The 26,871-nt window shown below is 31.9% G+C and overlaps 2 protein-coding genes across 5 annotated transcripts in view; one reads left to right on the plus strand and one right to left on the minus strand.

Moving 5' to 3' along the window:
• Positions 1–335: 335 nt before the first annotated feature.
• Positions 336–5,749, minus strand: LOC100854175 (cold-responsive protein kinase 1). Of its 4 annotated transcripts, none has more exons than XM_059739967.1 (8): positions 5,462–5,681; positions 5,009–5,181; positions 4,714–4,808; positions 4,162–4,274; positions 3,008–3,218; positions 2,696–2,948; positions 1,515–1,665; positions 336–938 (listed from the first exon to the last, which is right to left on the minus strand). In XM_059739967.1, the coding sequence occupies exons 3-8, from the start codon at positions 4,787–4,789 to the stop codon at positions 624–626; spliced, it is 1,119 nt and encodes a 372-aa protein (XP_059595950.1). In that variant the 5' UTR covers positions 4,790–4,808; positions 5,009–5,181; positions 5,462–5,681; the 3' UTR covers positions 336–623. The 4 variants fall into 4 exon arrangements, with proteins under 4 accessions (XP_059595950.1, XP_059595951.1, XP_059595949.1 ...); XM_059739968.1 differs by having other exon boundaries at positions 2,696–2,924; positions 5,462–5,678; XM_059739966.1 differs by lacking the exon at positions 5,009–5,181 and having other exon boundaries at positions 5,462–5,749.
• A 9,089-nt stretch (positions 5,750–14,838) lies between these two features.
• Positions 14,839–26,871, plus strand: part of LOC100265327 (mediator of RNA polymerase II transcription subunit 16) — a 36,149-nt gene continuing 24,116 nt past the window's right edge. The window contains exons 1-3 of the mRNA XM_059739960.1: positions 14,839–15,470; positions 24,211–24,279; positions 25,024–25,112. Of these exons, the coding sequence (XP_059595943.1) occupies positions 15,196–15,470; positions 24,211–24,279; positions 25,024–25,112 (433 nt within the window). The 5' untranslated portion in view covers positions 14,839–15,195. The remainder of the gene's footprint in view (positions 15,471–24,210; positions 24,280–25,023; positions 25,113–26,871) is intronic.

Below are 26,871 nucleotides of genomic sequence, written 5' to 3' on the forward strand. Positions count from 1 at the left end.
GTCCATTTCTCGGTGTTTTAAGTGGCAAAATTTTGTGCTCTAGAGATCCTTTGTAAAATCCATAAAAATCTGGCTGTGTTATTGCTTTCTTGTAGATGCAAATCGGATAACTCGTAGTCTGAACTCAAGCACCCTTTCCCTAATTTTCCAGGCCCATCAAAGTTCCTTGCTGTTACTAATTTCTGGTACTAATTCCAGGCCCATTCAAGTTATTCATTTCTCACTACTGAAAATGAATTTTAACCGGACCAAGTCACATGTAAAAATGCTGGCCAAACAACAAATTTGATGTTTGCATTCCGGCTCTTAAAATAAAAAGTGCAGACTTAACAACAGAGATGGAACCATGAGACTACTTTTATGGTGCATGCACCCTTGTAAATCACCATTATCACATTATTCACAGCATCAACATAAATTCTTCACTTCTACTCTACCTATAAAAAAAGAAACAAAATCTTAACAATAAAAGAAAAAAAAATGTTCTTATAAACCAATGGGTTTCTTCTAAAGCAACAAATCCCGTCCTGTCCTGGAAGTAGCTTCAACTTCATCTTGCGGAAATTGAAGCATAAACTCCACCCTCCTAATGAGGTTTTCAAATATGTAATGGATTCCATCCTTCATCTAGGGGTAACTTCAGTGATGGTGACGGGAACAGAGCTCATTTGGTAGCTAGCAGAGTCAGTAGATGAAGGTTTTCGGCTACCATCATCTGAAGTTTGGAAGTAGCCTGGTGCTGTAAGTTCCTTCTCATTGAGCCGGATGTTCCTTGAGAGCATGTCAACAACCTGGCTCATTAGTGGTCTCCTGCTTGCTGCAGCCTGGGTGCAGAAGAAGGCTACTTTCGCATACCTCATGACTTCTTCCTCTGGGAACTCTACCAACTCTGGATCCACTAACTCCAAGAATCTCCCTTCTATATGAAGCTGCCAAGCCTGTTAAAGAAAACAATGGTCATCAAAGAAAAGAAGATGACTAATGAATAATTCAAGGGCAACACTGACAGGGAGAAAAAGAAAAAAGAAAAAAAGGAAAGAAATGCCAGATAGAAAGTTAAATCCTTTAAATCCAAATCCAAAACCAATATTGTCAGTTATCAGGATTGAGTGTTTCTTCTATTTCCCTTCCTCTATATTTTATTTTTATTGAAGTCCTCCGAGAGGAAAATACTTGTCCCCACAACACAAACACCCCAAATGCATGAAGCAATAGATCCGATTGCTAGAAATAAAACTAGACACAACTTATCTCTGTTCCACAAATTCCAACAGATTATTTAATTTAATGAAAACCTATTGATGGGTTTTAGGAAAATCCATGTTTATTAAACCTTGAAAATCATCTGTAAATCACCAGGAAGGTAATCTATTATGTGAGCAATCACCAAGGAATCAAATAGTAAAAAAGAAATGACAAAAGCAAAATAGCACTGCCAATATACCAATGAGGGTAACAGCAATATAAATCTGAAACTACCAAGAATATAGTTAAAACAGTTTAATTTAACAAACCCATTCCAGGAGAAACTTCTGCGATCCTCCAAAGTTAGCCTGTGAACTGGTTTTGCCGCTAATGATCTCGAGTACAAGGACACCAAAGCTGTACACATCAGCCTTCATAGTTAATTGACCACCCAATGCATATTCTGGCGCCAAATAACCACTGCATGGAACAAAACCAAGATATGAATTGGTATATTTTTCCTTCCATGGCCATGAAACACATTCCAACAAGGTTCCAAAATGCTTTCCAATCTTTATATCATCATGTTCCAAGTTCCACAAAGATCTTAATGTCTTTGGAGAGTCAAAGGCATGTCAGAGATACTTTGAAAAGAGAATAAGAGGAAAAAAATCTCTTAAAAGATCTGTTAAAACATAATCTCCTATTTGCAACTGGGAATCAACATGAAAAGGTATAAACAAGAGAAAAGAAATGGAACAACTCTTCCATCTCTGATTTGGTTTTTGGAAGAAAAATAAATTGACAATCTCATTTTTTTTAGAAAATGGATATGCACATCATCAACCAAGCTGTCCAAAATTTGAAGTCCTGATGAAGGATCAGATTTAAGGAGATATAAACATGTTAAAGGAGTAATTATATTTGGATCCTGCAAGTTATCTTGAGAATCCCCTTCTTTGGGTCAGTGCTTCATTGATGCAGTTTCTGATCCTGCTAACAAATCATGCAAGGCATGTGAAATGAGTGCCTCTTGAGTTTCATTTTAAGAAGATGATCTTCCTCATCTGTCAAATATTATGTACTTGGGCTTCCAACTTTTTATCTCACTTACTATCTACTTTATACTCCAACTCGGGTGCTTTTTTCACATATTATGTGTGTTCATTATGTGTCTTCCATCTTTCTAAAGGCAGAGTCTCAAGCAATGATATCTATTGTAAACTATGATGTCCTAGTTTTCTCTTCAAAAACCCAGCAGTGTAGAACATGACACTCTCGATTTCACCCATTGCAGGACAAATAGCATCTATATTCTAAGCTGGAAGCTCCAAGCTCCAGAGAGTAAACTTATTTCTGTGCAGCACACTAGTCAGTACTTTGTCTAAAATAGCAACTATAGGAAACAAAATCTTGCAGTAAGAAGCTAATGAGTTGCTGACTAGGAGCAAGGACAATTAAATATCAAAAGACAGATAACAGTCAATTGGAGATTTGAAAGAGTACATACGTTGTTCCTGCTATTCTTGTGCTGATGTGGGTGATGTCATCTGGGAATAGTTTTGCCAACCCAAAGTCTCCAATTTTCGGGGAAAAGTCTTTTTCTAGAAGAATATTACTAGCTTTGATGTCTCTGTGCACAATATGTGGCACAAGTTCCTCGTGAAGGAATGCAAGACCCCTAGCAGTACCCATGCAAATAGCAGATCTTTTTCCCCAGTCCAGTATAATTTTATGACCTGCAAGTATAAGAAGAAAAAGAGCTATACTTGTGTATAAAGATTGTAAGTTCAATTTTTACACTAAATTTTGTTGAATTTACCTAATAGTACTTGATCGACGCTGTTATTTTCTACATATTCATAGACCAAAATCTTGTTATTTCCATGAACACAACACCCGATTAATTCAACAAGGTTTGGGTGCCTGACATTTGATATAGTATTGATCTCAGTTAAAAATTCACGCAACCCCTGCTTCGATGAAGTAGAAAGCATCTTCACAGCAACTTCTCTTCCATTTTTGAGTGTTCCCTAGCAAAATCACAATATTGGAAGGGGAACAAAATCACAATATTGGAAGGTGTTATGATTTATGAGCAAGGATGAATAGAAACCATTTTTATATTTCTTATGATCTCAGTTAACAAAGAGAAAAAAAAAAATACCATACTTTGTCAGTCCTCCAAGGACCAGCCATGAAAATAGAAAGCATAAAGTTTGAAAAAAGTCACAAAACAAAAGAATCACTTAAACTAGTAAAGGAAACTACAGGGCAGTTATGAAACTGAGTACCTATTTCCGGGTGATTTTCTTTAACATTGTTGGGTATGAACCTATTACCTAACACTTCAAGCTTTTAGGTTAAGTTAGTAGTTTAAAAAACATAATATTTGTGAATTAGCATGCATCATGTTGATAAGGGAAGTATATGCATCATGTCTAGCAAGAGAGTTCCCTTATTTTAGAAAACATGAGATTTTGATCCCTTATGAAAATTCTGTTGCGAACCTATCAATATATGTGCAAAGTAAAAACTTTATTACGAGGCTTCCACTAATGCTGTAAACCTATCAATTGATGTGCATCGTAACATAATCAGAAAATTGTATGTTTACGTCTTTCAGAAGCCCAGATGGAGCATATGGATGAACATTTCAGATCATCCTTGGGTTTCTATCTTTTTTGGATGATCAGTTCTCATCAACCTACAAACCCGACCTTTACTTGATTAATGAACAAACCGGAGTAAGAAGATCATATCCTTCCAACATGTCTATTATGTAACTCATCAAGAACAATGTCCATGAATTGACATGCAAAACTGGAAATATTGGAACCAGGAGCAACATTTACATGGTTGTATGAGTACCTTCAAAGAATATTTAACAAAAATTCGACTCTTTCAAAGGGGTAGCATACTCATCAATTCTACATAAGCATCATTACATAAAGCACCATCAATAAAACTGAGTACCTTATAGACAGTTCCAAATCCTCCTCGCCCTATCTTACTGCTTGGATGAAAATTATCTGTTGCCTTTTTTAATTCATTGAAGGAGATCTGTTTGGTTTTCTCAAGCAAATTCCCTAGTCAACACAAAGAAGGACAAAAATGAAAATCAAATCATACTGAAGGAACATATGGAATCTTGACACATGGCATCACAAAGAATACTAATAGTGCCAAAAGTCTATCACAAATTACTGTAAAGAAATCACCAGAAATAGAAGAGATTACCTAAGTCCTAAAATGCCCTTATTTTACATGCAAGTTGAGAAGAACAGATTGACTCAGTTAATTGCTACCATATGCATGATAAATTTATTTCAAGCACTACGAAGAACACAATGAACTCATTCAATATCAATTGAAAACCTAAAAGTATCATACCTATGAGGTTAAAAAAATGGACCAAAAAGGTCTAGATATTGTTCTAAAGATTTAGAATGCAAAGAACTAATAAATTAACTATTGAAGTTCTGCTATAATCCATATAATATAAAATGTGAGAAATGAAATCCTTACCATCTATTTTTTGGGAAGCACGATTGCCTTTTCCTTTGCTATCTGCAGTTGAGACACCAAAGCAGCTACAACTCATAACTGTTTGCAATATACCACTGCAATTTTCCAGGTTGTATAGTTAGTAGACTATAATCTTTGATACTCTGAAATATCAGTAATTATATATTTCAAAACACAAAAATGCAAATCCATATGAACTAAAACTCAGAAAAAAAAATAATAATAATCAACAACAACCACCAAACCAAAAAAATAAAAAAATAAAATTGGGAAATACTAGCTCAATTGAACCAACCTCAGCTTCAACAAATCTAACAAAAGATTCAAATCCACCAAAACAATGCAAATTCAAATCATTGGTTGCTCCGTTGGGAAATCAAGCTAGGGCTCGTTCAACCAAGTCGGAATCAGTAAAATTCAGTTGAAACAAGCTCAATTCGGTAGAAGTTCAAGTAAAAAATGCAGCATCTGTCAAATTCAAACCAAAAATACTAGCTCAATTGAACCAACCTCAGCTTCAACAAATCTAACAAACAATCCAAATTCAAATCATTTCTTGCTTCGTTGGGAAATCAAGCTAGGGATCATTCAATCAAGCCGCAATCCATAAAAATTCAGCTGAAACAAGCTCAATTCAGCAGAAGTTCAAGTAAAAAATGCAGCATCCATCAAATTCAAACCAAATCACCAAAATCAACCAAATCATCAATCGATTAACTGAATAATAAAACATAAAAAAAATAACCACCTCGTCGCCGGAAATATCAGACACAAAACAGAGTCTTTGGAGATGGATCCAGGTTCGAAGAGACGATGGTGGCGATAGAGGGTGAAGAAGTGATAACAGAGAATGTTTGTGTGGAGGTCTCTTTACGACGCCGTATTGACAGTCGAGGTGGTGGTGGTGGTGGTTTTTGTTGGGACACGAAATAGAAATTTGGAAACGGTCTCGAGCCATGACCCTTCTCTTTCGCGTGTTCCCACTTCCTACTGTTCGGCTTTTCTCACTAAGTTGACCTTTGCCGCCGTACCGAGCCTTTTTTTTTTCACCTTTTTCTAATAATATTTTCATTTTATACCTTTTTTAAAAAAAATATATATTATAACACGTTCCTTTTTATGAACCACTGATCGTTTCAACGGACGAGATGGGCTTAAAAAGAAACATCATGTTGGCTTCGTTTGCTTCTGGAAATAATATAAAACAAAAGAGTGAGAAATTTAAATAATCATTTTTTCTTCTTTCATTTATTTGAAAAAAAATTATTATTTAAAAAAATTATTATTCATTTAATTATTTTTTTTTTTTAATATTTTTAAGATTTATTATATAAAATCTCATAGATATGAAAAAAGTTTATGATATTATATAAATATGGACTTCTTTTAATCCTATAAACATATTTTAAAATTATGAAGTCGTTTTGAGTTTAAAATGGGGGGATTTATTTGACTCGTATAAACTTTTTTTTTAAAGAGCTCAATATGAGGATTTGTTTGACCCGTTTAAGTGTTTTTTTTGTTTGAAGCGATATATATTAATTAAAATGTCATTAAAAATTTGTTATCCTTCAACCATTTATCCACGTGTGAAAATCACACGCAACGTGGATCCCCTCTCTAAGTTGGAAAGTGTGTTGAATTGTGTATCATAGTTCTAGAGAGAGAATAAAATCAACCCCAACCCTCCTAATGCTCATCCACGTTTCATTATTCCGAATTAATTAATATTTTTTCCACCATTTCAGCTTCCAAGTGCTCGTAAAATTTAATGTACCTCGGACCGTCTGAACAAATACACAAGACCACCATCATGAGAGGAAAGGAAGTTCGCTGAACGTGTGAAGACTCCCAGCGATGATCCCAACGTTCCTTGTTAGAAAATTAAGCGAAAATTGAAGCTCCACCTACCCACCGCGATATGTGGGGCGACAGCAACCACGTCGCCCAACGTAGCTGGCCCGGTTGCTTTGACTTGGCCCTTCTGGTATGGGACAGCGGACAGACTTCTTTTCCCTGCTTTACGCACCTCCTAAATGATAAATATCTACAGACACTTGTAGCAAATAGAGATATGTTTAATAATAATCGTAGCAGAGCTATGCGTCTGCCGTTTTCTATGCATTATTTGCATGAATGGGTGAGAAGTGTCCATCATACTTACAGTGATCTAAATCTTCTCGTTTTTTTAAATGTAAACTTCCAACGTAAACCTTTGACAATTATGTCTCAAATAAGATATAAGTAGATTAAACCATTTTTACATGGCCTTTTTTTTTAATTGACCTTAAAATGTCCCTTTCTTTTAATGTTATGACAAAGTCATGTCCCGGCGGCTATGACTTATATTTTCTATTACCGTTTCAAATATTGAAGTTTGAAAAGTGAATTAATATTTGATTTTATTTGTTGAAATTAATAAAATATAAAATAAACTATAGGGAGATTTATTATCTTATTTATATTTGTGTACGTACTTGTTTAGACGTATTTATAAAGGGATCATGGACTTAAGTTATACTAAAAAGGTGTTTGTTTTTTTTATTTTTTGCTGAAAAAATTTTGTTTTTATAATTTAGTTTGTTTGTTTTTCTACTTCTTTATGACTTATTATAAATTTTTTATTGAATAGAAAAAATCAAAATATTTAGCTTTTCCTAAATATAAAAAATAACATATTAGTCTTTTTTTACTTTTTAATACTTAATAAAAATAAAATACTATAAAAACAAACAACCTAATATTTAACATTATTAAACATTAAAATTTTATTTAGAATTAAGTAAAAAAAACATCACATTAGTTTCTATACAATATTAAATAAATAAAAATATTAAGGAAAATAATTTTTTTATGTATCATCTAGTCATAAATAGTATAAAATAAATTTAAATATAATTAAAATTAATTAAAATTTGATAAATTCTTAAATTATTTAACTTTTATATGAAATATAAAAATGTATAAAATGAGTTTGAACTCGCTTAAAAAATGATTTATTACCTTTAAATCCATTTTTTATTTTTTCATTATGCCTTTTTTTATTTATTTTCTCTTTTTTACACTTTCCCTCCGTTTATAATAATTTGACACCTATATTATTATTATCGTTGTTATTGTTATTATTATTATGTTTTATTGGGCATTAGATATAGGTTTCTATATATATTTTTATATTTAATAGTACATTTTTATTTAATATAATTAAAAATCTTGATAAGAATTTTAAAGCCTGATATTCGATAGAGTCCATAATTATCGTTTTATAAAATAAATTATTCAAAAAAATGTATTAAATGAAGAAAAACTTGAAAAAATGAACCAAATAATATATTGATATGTAAATATTAAAAGCCAAAATTTATATATATATAATGTAACTACTCGCACCCTCATACAAATACAACGTTCTTATTATCTCATATGATTATGATATCAAATAGACAAACATCTCTTATGGGACTAAACAAATCCTCATACACACCCCTTACGAAGTTCTAATGGTGTCCCATAAGATTATAAAACCAAACAAACTCTCACACTAAAATGTGGGGTTTGATATCATTTGTAATGATCTATACTCAATTATATAAATATTATCTGTTATACGCTCAAATACTCTTATGGCTTTAAAACATGTTTATAATATTAAAATAAATTTATACTTATAGTGTTAAAACTTTTATCCCCTATTCGATATAGGACGTATTACATAGAAAAATTAAAATAAAATTAATATCAAATAATATTTATAAATATTATAGAAGCAAGAGTTAAATTAAGATAACCTTGTTATGAAAAAAAAAATAAAAAACTGAAGATAGGAGAAAAGGAAGTAAGTATAAAATGAATAAATTTGGATAGAAATAATATAATTTTAGAAAAATTTAGATTATACTTTTTATTTTTTTTTAAAGATAGTCAAATGAGGCTTCCGTTAAATTCTAATGCCACAGGATAAAGTGATGTGGTGCTTTGATTATTAAAGAGGCATTTACCAAACTAACTCAGCACTTAAAAGATAAAAGGAGGTTTTTTTTACCATTTATAGGTATATTCAAATATATAAAAAGTCATTAGATTCAAATTTACTTTTAATATCTTTTCATATGTCAAGCTTTGAACGATGTTTTAGGATTAGTCTCGTCGGTTGAGAATTAATATTAAATATCTTATCATCAAGATTTTGAATGCATAATGCCTCTAAAAAATATTGTTGAAAAAGTCGTGACATTTATAAAAATTTAATTTAATTTTTTATAAATTTAATTAGATCTAATTGTTCAAACAATTTAACGATTTTAAAAATATAAAAATTTTATTTAAAAAATTAAAATAAGTTAAAAGAGTTTAACATAATGAATAAAAGTAATTTATTTATTTTTATTATTCTATTTTTCATACTATTTGATTTTAAACAAGTATTAAAAATGTTAAGAAAATTAATTTATCATATATAATTATATTATAAAAAAATAAAAAAATATTAAAGTTAGTTAAAAACTTCTATTTTTTTAGTCTTTTAACATTTATATAAATAAGTTTAAAATAAACTTTGATAAATAAGAGAATAGAAAAATAATTTATCATTTATTTTTTTCATATTTGTTGGGAACTTCTTTTACCCTCTCGGTAGCTACTCATACTTCTTCTCCTTTTTAACACCCCTGGTTTTGAGTAAACTTCTCAATTATTAAGTTAGTTGAAATATGTTTTCTAACTAATGTTCTTTTAAAATTTTTATTTTATGTTATGTTTGGTCCATCAAATTTGAAAGAAAATGTAAAGAAAAAGTATAAAAAAATAAAAATAAATAAATAAATATATTATAATTTGATAATTTTTTTTTATTACTTCAAACTCATTTTATTTATTTTGATTCATCAATATAAAGATTAAATAATTTTAAAATATATAAAATTTTAATTAATTTTAATTATATTTAATTTTCTTTTATATATTGTATAAGACAATCAACATAAAAAAAATTATTTTCTTTACATTTTTTTTTTCCTTAATATTTTTCAAACCAAACATAACGTTACTCAATGTTCTTTTAAAATTTTTCGGGTATGGTACGTATAGCATAAGTATGACGTACCATACCATCATTTCGCACCCTGTCGTCATCAATGGCGTAGACGAGAGCCACCTCTCTCCATCAACAAAACATAGTTTATTATTAAATCCATCTTTTTTCCTATCAAGTCCCTCCTATCGTTTATAAGCTGAAACTTTCAAAAAACATGATTAACGCGGCTGTGAATTGGAATTTGTAGGGCACAGTCCAAACATGTATCAAAAGTCAAAAAAGCATATCTGAAATTTAAAATGCATGATAACGATGGAAAGGTAACGCTTATTGTCTCATATGATATCATCCATCCATTTAGCGTTGATTCAGGAAGATGACTCCATACCATGCATCATCTGTATCTTATAATCCAAAAGTGTCAACTGATTCTATCTCGCAATGGCACGCACTTTGACAGCTGCGCTCATGGTTTCCTACCGACCTCTAAATAAATAAGTTTATATTTAGATTTTTTTTTTGTTTTTTAAATAAAAATAATAGTTAATTTCATTCATTTTTGTTTTTTAACCTAAATGCAACTAATTCTTATAGCTATGTTAAGATCTAACCGTTTTTAAAAATAATTATAAAAAATAAAAATGTAATGAAAATAAAATACAAAAAAAATAAAAATGATGAAAAATAAAAAATTAAATTAAAAATCAATAAATTATTATTTTTTATTTCAAACTGATTTTATTTATTTTCATTCATCAGTATAAATATTAAATGATTTAAAAATATATAAGTTTTTAATTAATTTTGATTATATTTGATTTTTTTTATAGTTAAAGAAAGAATTATTCGGAACCAAATATAAAGGGGTAAGAAGATTTTCTTATTTACAATTTCCAGTGTCCTTCCGATTTTGACTGCCGCGGCAACTTTCCAAAGCGTTCAATGACATTAAGTCCTTTTTTTTGTGTCCAGATCTTTGCTTAATTCAATTCGACGGTCAGGGCTCTAATATTTGTGGTTATGGGCGAAAGACCTGATGACGGAGTGATAGGAAGAATGGAATCAGATGTTTATCTTCCAAGCTCTTACCAAACTGGCTGCCGTGCTGACTAGGCGCTGAATGTTGATCGGCTATTCAAGGTTCTTTAGCCCTGTTTTTCATGATGTTCAAAGTCTAGAAGAGTTGATAAAACACAAAAACTCTTCACATGAATAAAATTTAATTGTCTTTTTTTTTTTTTTGGATATTGTCAAAAATTTATAAATTTGGTATTTATTAAGTTTAATTCATTTTTATTAAAAATAAAAAATAGTGTGACAATATTAAATAAATTTTAGAATAATTAATTTTAATAAGATATAAATACTAATATTATAACAAAATCATAAATTATATTTTTATTAAGAAATTAAATTAGTTTATATTAGAATAATATGAAAATTAACACCTTTATTAAGACATTTTTTTATTCAAAATGAATAATAATAATAGTTAATAATATTTGATTTAAAATAAATATGAAATTATTATTTTTATTTTTTAAAATATGTAAATGAGTCAAAATTTTCATCATATCTACATATTTAATAATATTTTAGACAATTTTTTGAATTTAAAATTATTATTAAAACTTAATAGATTTATTTCATATATATATATATATATATATATATATATATATATATATATATATATATATATATATAATTATATGTAAAGGGAAAACATAAAACGATGATTTATAGTAGTAATAATATTGTTTTGGAGTTTCGATTTATTTTTAAAAATTAATAGGGTTATTATAAAATTCAATACATTAATTTTTATTTGATTTCAAATTTATTCGGTTAATGAGAAAACAAAATAAACAATAAAGTGAAATAAGATAAAACCAAATACGAAAAACATCTTCTTTTTTTTTTTTCCCTCGTATTTTATTATTAGTCTAATCTTCATATTTTTCGGACCAAATGTCGGAAAGCAAACACCTTGGCTTGCTAGAGTGACATTTGGGTGTCGTTTGTGCTAATTTTCCAAGCATGCTTAGTTGCGGCATTTGGCGTTTTATGTAGACTTTTATAGTTGACGAGACGAAACCTATTTGTGCGTCAGAAATTTGGTAACTTTCCTCGATAACCTACGATTGGGTAATGAGGCTTTGACGAAACAAGGGAAAAATTCTGAGAAAACAATGGGGAATTTGAAAGTCACCCTGAATCCAAAAGAGAAAAAGGATAAAAAATTAAAAAGAAACAAAACAAGAAGGAAGACAACTTAGAAAAAATTTAGGAATGGAAATTCGAGTTGGAATTTTTTTGAGAAAATGATGGGAAACTTCACAAATTTGTTATTTTTTGAAAGTCGCTTTGGAATTCAAGAGGAAGAAAAATCAAGAAATAAACAAAATAAGAAAAAAAAAACTTAGGTTATGTTTGGTTTGAAAATATTAATGAAATAAAAAAAATATTAAAAAAAATCAAATATAATTAAAACGGGTTAGAAACTTAAGTATTTTAAAAATATTTAAATGGGTTAATAGTTTAAAATAATAAATACAAATAATTTATTGAGTTTTAATCTATTTTTTATTTATTTTTATATTTTATTTCTCATGTATTTTCTTTAAAAATTTCCACGAATAGAAATTCTTGAAGGAAATAAAAATAGAGAGAAAAATTTGAAAAAAATTAAAAATGAATGAAAATAAAAAATAATTTAAAATTAATAAATAATTTTTATATGTTCATTTGAACTAATTTCACTTTATTTTTTTATTTAATTAAAAGTAATACGCGGATATTAACTAATATAATTAAAATAAACTTATTATTAATAGATTGATTTTAGTCATGTTGATATTAATAAGTTACTTTTAACTTAATAGAAAAAATAAAATATTTTGACTTTTTTATGTTTAATAAAAAAACAAATACCATTAGTTCATTTTTCTATTATATAAAAATTAAATAATTTTAAAATGTATAATTTTTTTAATTAATGTTAATTATATTTAAACTTTTTATAAAAAAAAAATATGATGAAATAAAATATGAGAAAACCATTCTCTTTGTCATACATATATATATATATATTTTTTTTTTTTTTCTTAATACTTTATGAGAACCGATCATAGTCCTATAAAATTTTGGGACTAACCGGAATGTGGTGTTTATTTTTTTATTTAATTATAAATATAACTTTAATACTTAATAGTGTTAAGTATTAGATTTTTTTTTAATGTTTTATTTTTATTAAACATTAAAAGTAAATAAATACTAACATATTACCTTTCTCTTTTATAAAAAATCAAAATATTTAATTTTTTTTATTTAGCAAAAAGTTTATAATAAGTTATGAAAAAATAGAAAAACAAACAACTTAAAATCTAAAAATAAATTATTTTTTTAGCAAAAAGTTCAAAAAATAAATAACTTTTCTGGACTATGTTTGATTCTCGAAAAGTATAGAAATTTTTTTTTTAAGAAAAATGATTTTATCATGTTTGGTTTTACCATATAAATTATAAAAGAAAATTAAATATAATTAAAATTTATAATTTTTTATATACATATATTTAAATTATTTAATTTTTATACAATAATAAAAAATAAGCATATAAAAATAATTTATTGAATTTAAACTTATTTTTTATTTTCTTTAACATTTCTTTTTTCTTTTAGTTCTCCCCCATTTTGCTTTGATTTTTTTCGAAAACTAAACATATCCTTAGACAATTTTGGAAATATAGGGTATATTACATAATTTAGAATGTAAAGATTGAAGCATTTTCCAAATGCTTTTGATTGTATAAAATCTTTCAAATCAAATCATCACGGATTCGTTGGTATGAGTTTTCTATGTTACATATGTCTTACAAGAACAATTAAAAGTTTATATCGAGAATGCAATGTTAAAATGAAATCCAAATAACAAATTTAAAGAGATTTTATTTTATATTTTTAAAAATAAAAAATAAGGAATGGATAATGAGCCTAATTTATCAAATAGACAATTTTGGTAAAGTTTTGAGGCCGCACCTGAAAGGGAAGGGAAAGCCCACAAATTCACAAAAGAATATAAAGAAGTGTATGATCTAGAGATTCTATGCTCAAGCACGCATTGTTTGGCAGGTGAATTGTGGTCACTGTAGGGACCCCTCCCCTTGGGAAACACGTGACAAGCAGCTCATGGTGACGCGTGGCATGTATTATCAGCCGGACCATCATCATCCGGATTCCCCTAAAGATATGCATGGTGCAGTTATCCTATCCGGACCGCCTCAAGGAAGAGCAAACGACGCTGGCAGAGCGTAGACATCCGGATAGTCTCTACAACACATCCGGATAATCAGCATGAGCCATCCGGATATAAATCGTCTGATGGTCAATTAAAGTAAAGCGAGTCTTACACGCAATCACAACAAGCAGCCATGGCCCACATCCCATCACCTGCAGAATGAGAAGACAAGAGGAAGTGACAGCAAGTCACTTCCCACGATCATTCTACATAATCACTTCCCACAATCTCTGACAGCCGCATCACTTACCATAGTCTCTGACAACCATTCGTAGGATGATAGTGCTCCTACTGACACCTATTATCATCATCACAACATAAAATATCTCCTCACCATTAATGAAAGGAGCAGTACCCCTGAAGCTGTATATATATGCCTTCACACGAAGAAGAAAGGGGGCCCCCTGGTAACCTCTTGATACCTAGTAAAAGGCCAACTGATTTATATATATCTCTCTCACCATGGCTAACAAAACCATCGGAGGGTGCGTCCGGACACCCTGTCCGGATGCCTTTTGCAGGTACAACCGCTAAATCAAGAACCCCTTGTGTGTTGAGAATCACGTGTCCATCCATATAGCAGCAATGTGGACCACTGGATACGCAAGGCGACAACAGTCACCCAATTCCAAAACTGACACTCTTCTCCACTGTTGTCCCCCGCATTTGTCCCAATAAGATCCAATCAAACAAGAAAAAGAAAAGCAGCAGCAATAACAAAAACAAACATTAATCAAAGAGAGGGCCGAGGAAAAGGAAAAAAAGAAGAGAGAAAAAAGCAAAGCTTGTACCAAAGCCAGCCCCCTGCACACACCGTCAACTAAGCGAAGCCAAAAAGCCCAAAGACGTTGACACCAAATATAAAGAAGCCCCTCCCCCCAACATCGAGAATCTTCGTCCCTTGTCTCCAAGCGAGGCCACTCCCCAAACACCTCACGCAAACCCTAAAAAAAAAAATCCATTCCGCAAAGTGTAGCAAAGAAACCACTAACCCCACTAAAAGATCCTCCAATCTCTCTCTCTATCCACACTCTCTTTCTCTCTCTACAGTGATTTCTGTCGCCCTCAATTGCGACTTTCCACCACTTCTTTCACTTCTCTCTCTACACTCTCTCTCTCTAAATATATAAATTAGGGTTTCCAGTCTGTTCAGATGAGTCCTGGCTCTGGTGCTAAGGACTCTGAGGACGAGCCCGTGCCTCAAGCGCTTGAGGTCGCCAAGGGTTTGGAGAAGTCCGAAGTGGTTAGCGTCGACGAAGAGGAGGGGGAACAGGAGGAGGAAGGGGAACAAGTTGTTGAGAAGACCGCTGACGATCCCATGGAGGAAGATTCGGTCAATCCGGCCACCGTGTTCTGTATCAGGCTCAAGCAGCCTCGGTCTAATTTGCAGCACAAGATGAGCGTGCCCGAGCTTTGTCGCAATTTCAGGTAATTGTGCGTTTTATCGCCTGTTGTAAGTTGTTTGTTGGTGCTGAGAAATGTGGGCATGTGGCTTTGAAATTTGTAAACTTATGCGCTTTGGATTGGTTTCTGGAGCAAGTTAGAGCTTCGTTTGGGTCCTTGTAAAGGAGGAAAAACGATTAAGAAAGATAGCAGGTTGTTTTGTGAGCCTTTGTCTTTTGATTGCTCTACTTTTTTTTTTCCCAAGAAATAAACGTTGGCAGAGACTGGAGGTTGCTATTTTCAAAACGTTGAAAGCAAGTGGTAAAGTAGTAGGACATGTAGGGAAGGATGCTTGAAACCAAATGATACAAACTCAGAGAGATTGAGAGAACTGAAGTTTGAAGGAAGTGAAATACCTTAGAATCAAATGTTTGTCCTGGTGAGAAACTTGAAATGGTCTAACGGTAATATTGAAGTCGAATGACTTGGACAAGTCCACAATGCTTTAAAAATTTTAATTTCTTTGCTTCATATAAAGTTGGTACAGGCTTACTTTGAGCTCCAGTGACCTTAAAGAATGCTGTCACCATAAATGATGCATGGGGCAATCTAAGAATTCTTTTAAAGTAGGCACCTTGTGTAGTACTTAATTGCTAATCTTCTGTCCACATCCGATGTCTGAAACTTTCCATGAATCTTCTTGATACATTTTTTTAATGCACATTAGTTTGAAATACTGCCTGGAAGTCAGTAAAAATTGTGATTTCAAGAATATACGATATTATAAGGCAAGGGAAAGAGAAAATGTCTACATAAATCTTCATTTATTGTTGCACTTTGTTGGGGCTGAAATATTTATTTAGGTAATAGGTATTCATGTTTGATCTCATTGCTTTGACCCATCAAGATGTTGCTTCTTTGTATGAGAAATTCTCATCAAGATCGGCATGCAACAAATTACCCTATATTTTATTAAATTTCTCCCTTATTTTTATCCATTTGGAATCTTGTTGTAGCGTCCTCTTGCAATCATTATTGTTACTTTTTGCCTATCATGTTTGGATCCCTTGCACAACTATTGAGACCATTATGACATTATCTCACTAATTTCTAAAACATTGTCAATGTTTCCAACCATCATTCCAAGTTACTGTTAATATAGATCTTTTTGTTTTGTTCAATAAATTTGTATTATTTTTGGTGGGAAGAAACAAATTCATTTTACAAGAAATGAATATAATGGCACAAAGGATGAGCTATCCAACAGAGGTGGAAGACATTGAAAGAAAACAGGAAAAAGAAAGGTTAGTACCACAAAAAGAACAACTCTAGCTGGAAAAAAATTTACCCACATAGGGCACTACCTAGAAAGCCCATTGATTAGTCAAACAATCCTCAATATAGGTGGCAGTGCTAGTTATCCTAGCAAAGGAACAAACCCAAGCTTTGGCCATGCCTATGGATTTGCACGCTAAAGACTGTAATGGGATCTCAATCTATCATAAGAAATGATACAACAGTATAGAAGGGTGGTCTATCCCACAAAAGGGTGGACAGCATAAATAGAAAACAAGAGAATGATAGGTAAGTACAACCAAAAAAAAAAAAAAACGATATTGGTTGGGACACTAATTAGGATTCCCCATGATGAACCAAATGCATGCAATGTGGTGGGCAGTAAAGTCATGCAGTATCAGAAAATTTCCAACACTATGATTTTCTTGTTTATTGAATGGGGTGAAAAGAATAAAAAATGGTTGGAAAAAAGAGAAAAGCGAAAAGAAGAACAGAAGAAAAGAGAAAAAAGGGAAAAGAAGGCCTTGGCAGTCACATCTAAGGTTTCAAAAGTAATCACACCCAGGAAGAAGACAATTACATCTTCAAAGGAAGCAAAATAGATACTGAAACTTTTATTAAAATTCTCATTCTCCACTTTATCCTCTTATAATTCTTTTCCCTAATGGGACAACTTTCCTAATTCTTTATATTTCTTTGCAAGAATAGGAAAATAATATTAAATAGAAATTAAAAGAAATAGAAACTCAAGGATTGGGTGGAAGGAAAGAAACAAGAGGGTTTTTGAAGACTGAACAATCAGAGGAAGCAATTAAGCTATTTTTCGTGAAATCTTTTTTTGGATTGGGTCAGATTGTTTATCAATGACCATTCTTTAACCATGATAGGCTTTGTAGATTGGATTGTTCTAAGTAAGGAGAGGATTTTTTTCCCTTCCTTTTTCCTATTGCTCGTCTTTTTTTGGTGACAATGTATACATTGCATGTACTTTGTTACGCCTTTGATTTTGGTGCTTTTTGTTTGTAATCTTTTGCCTATCAAAAAAGAAATACAAAATTAACAAAAGGTCAAGTACTAACTAAACAAAAGCTTAAAAAATTAAAATAGAAACTTAAAAAAAGACTACTAAAATGAAAAACCTTACAAGCTGCCTATAAAAATAAAAAAACTACTAAAGTTAATCATACTATCAAATGACTCTAAATAGGACAATGAAGCTAAACTATCCTCGTTTCTCTTTCTTGGTGATGAAATCCTAGAGTTTCATTTCTCATCATTCCCTTCAACTTGGAAGAAACTTTTTTTTTTTGATAGGAAACCATGCGTGAATATATTGATAGAAAAGGAAGTACAAAAGGAGGATGAGGAATCCTCCCGCCAAAAGTAAAACTAAACAACATGAAAAAATAACAATACACTAGGCCGTCCTATTGGAACTATTGGATCCACACACTGCTAGCCAATCAAGTTGTAATACGTTAAGGGGGATGCCCTTAAAACCCGCTGAACAAAAAGCCCAAAAGAACGCAAGGAAATGAATGGAATCTCAAAGATTTTCTGAATTCCTAGTTTTGTCCTCAAATATCTTAGCATTTCTTTCCCACCACACAACCTAGATTAACGCTATACTCGCGTTTTGCCACAAAATTACCCCTCTCTTGGACTTGCCAAATCCTTTATAATTGATGAACATCATGTCTGAAATGCTTTTCGGAGGTACCCAATCCATCTTGGCTAACTGAAAAAGTCTGTGCCACAACCCCAACGTTACTGAACAATGGAGGAAGAGATGATCTGCTGATTCTCCTTGCTCCATACACAACTTACATATGTCAGGGCTAAGAGCTTTGTGGGGTCTCCTCAATTGTAGCAAGTCATTGGTATTTACCTTCTTGTGTGCCACAATCCAGACAAAGGTCTTAACTTTGAAAGGGACTTGAGATTTCCATACAAACTTAGTGGGGAAAAATGGAGATGAATCAGGCATTTGGGACAAGGCTGTAAAGGAAGACTTGACTATAAACAATCCTGAAGACAATAAGGACCATGATCTCGCGTCTGAAGCGGAAGTGGATAAGTTCATACAATCTAGAGAGTGCATGAGGCGTTCTAGATCTTCTATCTCAGAATCGGTTAGATTACGACGGAAATTAAAGTTCCATGAGAAAGGGCGAGACGAACCGAGAATTGAAGATATATGAATATTTTTATCCGTTACTACTCGATATAGTTTTGGATATTGGTCTTTAAAGATTTGGTCCCCCCACCACAAATCTTCCCAAAAGCGAATTCTTTCCCCATCTCCTACGATAAACCGAGTATACTTGGAAAAATCCTGAAAGACTTATGCAATGGCCTTCCAAGGACAGTGGTGTGACCATCTGACTACAGTATTGACATCCCAACCATTTGAGTGTGTCCCGTATCTGCTAAGAATGACCTGATGCCATAGAGTTGTACTCTCCCTAGGAAACCTCCACAACCATTTTCCTAAAAGAGCACGATTCCTTAAAGGTATCTTCTCAATCCCCAAACCCCCCTTAACCCTTGGCTTGCACACTACATCCCACCTAACAAGATGATCTTTTTTGCCTTCCCCAACCCCTGACCAAAGAAAGTCCTGTTGCATCCTCTCGACTTTTGCAGCCACTGAAGCTGGAATCTTAAACAGAGAAAGGAAGTAGCTAGGGATATGGGAAAGGCAAGAGTGTAGGAGAGTTATCCTACCACCTAAAGATAAGTAAGCCTTTTGCCATCCGTCTAATCTCCTAGAGATTCTCTCAATCGCTGGATCCCAGAATCCACAAGTAGTTGGATTCCCCCCCAAAGGAAGACCCAGATAAAGTATGGGCCAATCTGAAGCCTTGCAGTCAAGCATCAAGGCTAACCTAGAGAGATGATTCTGATCAAGGTTGATGCCAAAAAGATTACTCTTGTCAAGATTGACCTTAAGCCCAGAGATTTGACCAAACACTAACAATAAACTCTTAAGAGTTTGCAATTCTTTGACTGACTCTTTTTGGGCAAAAGGACTATGAAGGAAACATTGGTGTTTTGATTAATAATCCCACTATTGGGAAACTCTGCAAACACCCTCACTAAGTCTTCCTTGATCACATCTCAACAATCCTGAAACATTGCTATGGTGAAACCATCAGCCACCGACGCCTTATCCCTATCTAATTGAAAGATGTCTGAGAAAGTTTCTTTTGCAGTGTCCCAGATTTCTTTGGCAGTATCAAATGACAGAAAATTTTCACCAATGTCAGCGGTCATAGAGTTGACTAGCCAGGACATGACCATATTATTTTCTGCTATCCACTTTTTGTAGGTTGATGCTGTGGTTTCTGGTGCCGCTGAAGCTCCGGTGATGTAGTCATCTTTCTCCTTTCCCCGTATAAACATTAATATGGACTGAGACCATTGCAAATAATTTTGCCCATTCAGTTTATGGGCTGTGATTGGAAGATGAGAGGTTTCCATCTGATGAGAGGATGAAGACGATGAGATGATGATATCAGAAGTAGAGGATGATGAGTTGGTAGCCATTCCAAAGGCTGGACCGTATTTAGGCATAAATTAGAAGAATGAATTGAGTAAAAAAAACTGACTAAAGATGAAGACGATGAGACAGGATTAAACCTGCTCTGATACCATGAAGAATTTGAAGAAAAATATGAAGAATTTGAAGACAAAATATGGAGGAACACCTCAATTCATTCTGTGATACCTTCCTTTACAATGAATGAAAGCATAAATAAATAGCCTACGGATATGAGACAATTTCGGAATGGAATTTCCCTTACATGGAAAGTGAATAAACTCTTACATGGAAAGTGAATAAACTACCTTGCTAGAATTACTCCTAAATATATAAACTACTCTTACATGGAAAGTGAATAAACTACCTTGCTAGAATTACTCCTAAATCAATTATAATAAAGGCTGTACATTACACTAATTAGGGAAGTAAACAGAGGATGCTGGCTTGATTTCCAACACAACTCATTGAGTAAATCATGTGGTGCAACATCTAAACAATTAGACACTAACTTGGACACTTACATAAGCGGAAATACTTATTGAAGTGATACAAGAATTGAATCCTTATTTTCTTTTGCTAGGTCAACATAAATATCCATTCTCCTTATTCTCCCTTTCAAACTTCTCCTTGGTACGAACATACTAAGGCTTTTCTTGAGTTTCAATGATTTTTTGGCTTCTCTTCTTGATGTTCCTTCAGTTGTTTCATGCTCATAAGCTTCAAAACAATGCCCTCTCTATTGAATGCAAAAGAATATGTGTTTGCCCTTCCATGGTAATGCATATCTCAATTATAGAGTCAAGGTCAATTAAGTAAAAATTGAGTAATGGTCATAGGAGTCACATCACACCATATAGAATCATATAATGTTAATGTGAATGAGAAATAGAACCCAAACATTGCTCGATTATATAATATATTTTTTATTGATCCACGTAGCTTTTATTGTCGAGGATGTGGCTCTGTTGGCAAATTTAACCTTACTACGGTTGCTTTAGACACTACATTCATGTTGCTGTCTCCATCAATAATTAGTTTGTGTGCTTCATTCCTACAATGTACTGTAGTTTGGAAAATAAAGGTGTGCCATATATTTTCACTTCCTTGCTTTGGTGCGGTAAGGAATATCTCGAGTGATAGAAAAGAGAGCCCCTCAATTGTTTCTTGAACATCAACAACATCCAAAAATCCGACTTCACCAAAAGAATCATCACCTTCATCCCCATATTATCAATCCTTCAATTCATATCTAATCTTCTGACCGCTTCGAGTTGTCGTAATGTTGCTCAAGCTCTAATACCTAATTTGATATAGGATCTTAAAGTTTTCCTCACTATGTGATTTTCTTGGATTATAGAATCTGGTAAAACAAATAAATTATGGTTAAAAAAAGGAAAAAGGAAGAAAAGAAGTCCTTGGCAATCACACATTCCTAGGCAATCACATTAGGGTCTTCTACGCAATCACACTTAGGAAGAAGACAATTACACCTTCAAAGGAAGCATAGTAAGTACTGAGGCCTTTATTAAAATTCTCCTTCTCCACTTTAAAAGGAACATAGGTATATATCTTGTGAATCTCTCGCCTATTAGTACAACTTTCCTAATTCTTTATTTGTTGGGCCAGCTGGGTGTTTTTCTTCTTTTTTGGCCGTTTTGGTGGTGGGTGTATAGGTATTGTATACCTTGAGTCGCTTTTTTGGCGCCTATTTTTTATATGAGATATTTCCTTACCTATCAAAAAAAAAAAACTTTCCTAATTCTTTATCTTTCCTTGCAAGAATGAGAAAAAATGTAGAAAGGAAATATGAGTTAGAAACTAAATGAAATAAAAACTTGACAAAAAGTTGACCACTAATTAAAATAGAAGCTTAACAAGAGACTAATAGAGTCAATCCTACCATAAGGAGACTCTAAATAGCACAATGAAACAAAACCATCCTTTTCTCCCCTTTTTTATAAATAAACCCTAGGGTTCATTCCTCATCAAGAAGGTATTCTAGGAAAGGAGCAAAAAAGCTTTGGCCATGTCAATTATTTGTAGTCTGAAGAGTCCAATTTTCTATAGAATACCCAATCTATAACCAAATAGCGTCTCACTCTACTAGAAGATTGCCAAAGCCAAAGAACTTGCAAAAGTCAATTTTTCTAGTGAAGCACGAATGTTAGCCTCAATGGTGAACCCTACCCTAGCAAATTTGGTGAATTATCAAACCACATGAGTTATCTAAAAAATGACTGTCAAAAGCAAGCTTAAGGCCTCCACTTTGGCTCCAAGCATCTATCCCTGAAGATCCTCACATTTCTTTCTTGCGAGATCATCTAGAGACTAGTTGAGTGTGAACACGTGCTATTGGACCCTACTTTTGGCACTTCCTCCAAAAGTTACAACACAATGATCATAAGCTACATTCTCAAGAAGAACCTAGCCAATGCAACAAAGAATAATGCTTGTGAGGAGAATAAATGTAAAGGGGTTAATTCCTAAGTGCTCTCATCAGTAAAGGAAGGTAAAAAATAAACATGAAACAAGGAATACATGAAGGAGGTAAGGTTGCCAATTTCATGATCTATTAAGCCTCATCAAAATTAAAATTCTAAGACGAGGAAGAGGAAAGGGCCTAGGATAGAAGAAATGGAAACACCTCTAAGTCTCAAGACCAAGTAGGTGTTAAGAACTTGAGATAGGGAAGCAAAATGGATTGGTCATCACAAGTCTTTCTTGAAACAAATCATAGAATCATCCCTAACTAGAAACTGAGTCAATTGAGAAAAATTGTAGAAAACTTGGGTAATTGCTTTCTAAGGGCCAATTTAACCATGGAAAAAAAAAAATAGCATTGGCATCCCAAATATTAGAGTGCAAATCACAAATGCTTCTAATGTCCTTGTGAAATCAAGTGTCGCAATCCTATGGAACTGCTAAAATCACTTGCCTATAAAGGCCCTATTTCTTTGAGAAATCGTTCTCAATCCCAAATCCTTATCAATTTTAGGTCTGCAAACTTGTTCTCTACCAGTGAGATGAGTTTTTTTCTTCCCTAAAGTCTGATTATAAGAACTCTCTTTATCCTCTTCAATTCTTGAGGTAATCTTATCTTAAATTTCAAGCATTCAAAGAAAATAATTGCTTATATAGGACAAACAATATTGGACAAGGGTGAATGTAGGAAATCATTTTCTTATTTACCTAAGAAGTACCATGTAAGTGCATGATGGAAAAGTGAACTCGAGTATTTTTTTCTGGAAACTTTGAGAATATTTAGCCTAGCACTACAATGACACTCAATTGCTGACCATTTAAAGACAATTTTGATGTCTAAGTACACTAAGAATATAATGTTATGGTGTTTGCCATTTCCTTGTCTCTAGTGATTTGATATATTCTTTTTTGATAAATAAAGAATCAAATTGAATTTAGAAAGAGCCACCAAAAGAGTGACCCAAGTTATACAAGGAACAAGCCTCCCTTCACCATCAAGGCTCAAACAGGAGAAAAATACCAAAAGAAATAGAGCCTCAACAAGTGCCCAACCACTCAAAAAAACTTACTAAATTTGGAGGACAATCATCTATAAACAGAACTCTAGTGATTTCACCCTATAGTGATTCTTCTATGATAATAGTGTCAGATTCAGTTCAGCTATCAAAAAAAAAAAAAAAAAAAGCAAAAAAAGTGTCAGATTCAGTTCTTAACTTTGGCATCTACTACTACTACAATCATTAAGGTTATATTTTCTTCAGGCTTGTTTTGAAGGGAGCAATATCTTTTCTTTATGATCAGAAGGAATTTATCCTTTTTTTTTTTTAATTCTTTGGGGACTGTTGTAAGTTTCATTTTACAATTCTTATATTCATTTTGATTTATACATAGGGCTGTGCCTGGTTTTTCATTCTATGAGATTGTGTTCCTTACTAAAAAATTTCCTTTTATTTGTTTTGTCAGTGCTGTTGCTTGGTGTGGGAAGCTGAATGCCATAGCATGTGCTTCAGAAACTTGTGCAAGAATCCCAAGGTAGCATATTAAATTCTTGTTCCAGCTTATTGATAGTAGACAGTTTCTATATAGAAAGAACGGCGTTTTGTCTTGATATAATAGAGTACTTTACTACTGACAATACAATGTTCTGTTAAGGGATGTCATGTGAGATTCATCTACACAACCACCCCTTATACTTTAACATATGCACAAGATGTATTGTACAAGCAGACTTAGTACTAATGGTGAAGTGCATGCAAACCAAGATCACAATAATTTTGAAGAAGATGGCTTTTATTTTCATGAATTCAGCTATTGCACATACCCATGGCTAAAAGCAATTTGATTTGTTGGTGCACGAGGCAGCCAAGACAAACAAGATAAAAGATCTTCACTGAAAATTAAAATTATTGAAAAAAGGAAGCTTTATGCCCAGAACTGGAAGTCGTTTGCAAAGCTAGCAAAGTCTGATATGAATTTCTCTGATTAAGCATGCTTTAGTCTAACTCCTAAAACCAACAAGCCAGAATCCAATCTGTTATCAAATTATAGTTAATTTTTAAGCATTAATTGTAGTATGAGTATGTTGTTAATGTTTTGGATTCTCATTTTAACAATATTAATCATACACGTATGGATGATGTACCGGTAGAGTTGATTTTTGTGAAAATAAGAACCTTTTTGCATGTCTGTAAAAGTAAGCATGTTTCCTTTTTCATTTTGAAAGATGTTTCTAATCTATGATTAATAGTATTCCTGTTTATGGTTTTCTTCTTGTAGTTCTAATGCAAATCCCCCATTTTGGATCCCTATACATATTGTGATACCAGAGCGGCCGACGGAATGCTCTGTTTTCAGTGTCATAGCAGGTACTCGATTGCAACTTTCAACTCTTATTGCATCATTTGATGGGAACATTCTAACAAGTTGATCTTATATTAAAAGTTATTGTTCTTATTGGTTAAATGGATGATTCGTGAAATGGAAGGTATTTTGATTATGCATTGTTCAATGTCAAAGCAAGTGACTTCAGTTCAGCTTGTTATTTTTTTACTGTATCATTTGATTGCAAGATTTAAAATGTTGATATTGTACTTACCTGGTTATTTTAATGTTTTCCTTGGCAAGGTAGGGATAGAACTTTATTTGGCTTTGGAAAAAGTGTGGACTTGGAATTTGACCCTATCTTGAATTGTACCACACTTTGTCTTTCTCTGGTTTCTTGCAACTAAACAAAATTGGGAACTTTCTTAGTATTCTCACATTGCAAATCCAAGGCTCAAACAAAGGTTGGGTTTTTTTTGTTAGGTGGACAGTTGGCACATAAACTTTAGTAGAACTCTGGTGCAGCAAGTAAAAGTTGAATATGCTAGATATTAATTGACATTGTGAAGAAAGAACTGTTGTTTTCTTTAAAAATATATTTACTTTGCAATGTTTACTCTGGTCAACTCCTTCAATTTTTTTGCACTGTTGCAGCCAAGGGGATTTGAGCCTCTAGGCCAAAAGGCTTGGGTTGAAGCCTAGCAACCACTGGGCCAAATTACCTTTGTAAATATATGTTCACATACATAAATATGTTGAAGTTCATTATTAAAAGAATAAATAAATTAATTCTAATTATTTTATTTTAAATTTTATTTAATTGATTAATAAATTATAAAAATTATCAGTATAATTTTCGTAACAAGTTTTTTTTGTATCATTTCTATGATAATTAAATATAAAAAATATAAATATTAAAAAAATCATATATGCATTATCATTTATTTTACATTATTGAATGCATTTGAATGAAATAAATTATAGTTTTAATATTAAATGTATCATCATTTATCTCATTAATCCTATTTAAAAAAATTACTATCCCTTCACTTTTAAATTTTTTATATTTATCCTTTTAATTTTATTTAATTTTGAATGTTTTTATTATAAAATATTAAAAATATAAATTTATTAAAAAAAATGCTAAAAATAAAATAAAATTATGAAGTTCTAATATTTTGTAAATTAAAATTAATTTGACAAGATAAATAAATTATTATTAATACCGATATATTCCTATTTACCAATATTTTTCTCATTGACCATACCTATGTCAATTTCAATTACAAAATAACTTTAGTATGTGTATTCTTGCTTATTTGATCATTTTTTGGAGTTTTTCCAAGTATTTCCATGAATTTTGAATAATTTTTGTCCCACCGATATTTTTGTCAAAATATTCACTGATATTTTACTGATATATCCGTAAAATTTAAGTACCGATATATCTGCTTTTAACGATATTTCAAACCTTGGATATAACTTTTTGTTTTAAGTTGTTTTTAAATAACAAAATTGAAAATACAATAGAGAATATTTTTTTACCTCAAAAAATTTTGGAAAGTAGTTTTAGAAACTTGTCCATACATTATATTTTAACTTATTTTGTGATTTAAATAACTCAAATGATCAAAACTAGTTTTCTAATCATGGATCCTTGCACTCCCATATTATCCATTTGCTTATGGTATGTATTTTTCCTTTAGTTTCCTTTTGACAAAGATGAAAATTGGATGACTCCATATTCTCAGAACAATGTGCAAGTGTATGGAATACTTTTCAACATTGATCCTCATAGTTGAA

Source organism: Vitis vinifera, chromosome 10 (assembly GCF_030704535.1).
Source record: "Vitis vinifera cultivar Pinot Noir 40024 chromosome 10, ASM3070453v1".
In the NCBI taxonomy this organism is placed as follows: domain Eukaryota; kingdom Viridiplantae; phylum Streptophyta; class Magnoliopsida; order Vitales; family Vitaceae; genus Vitis; species Vitis vinifera.

Bases quoted from the DNA above. Each gene is read 5' to 3' on its own strand.
- LOC100854175 (XM_059739966.1), bottom strand. From the start codon at position 4,789: ATGAGTTGTAGCTGCTTTGGTGTCTCAACTGCAGATAGCAAAGGAAAA. The intron at 4,275-4,713 runs GTAAGGATTTCA...TGTGTTGACTAG, and splicing joins TGCTTCCCAAAAAATAGATG to GGAATTTGCTTGAGAAAACC. The intron at 939-1,514 runs GTTTGTTAAATT...TTTCTTTAACAG, and splicing joins AGAAGTTTCTCCTGGAATGG to GCTTGGCAGCTTCATATAGA.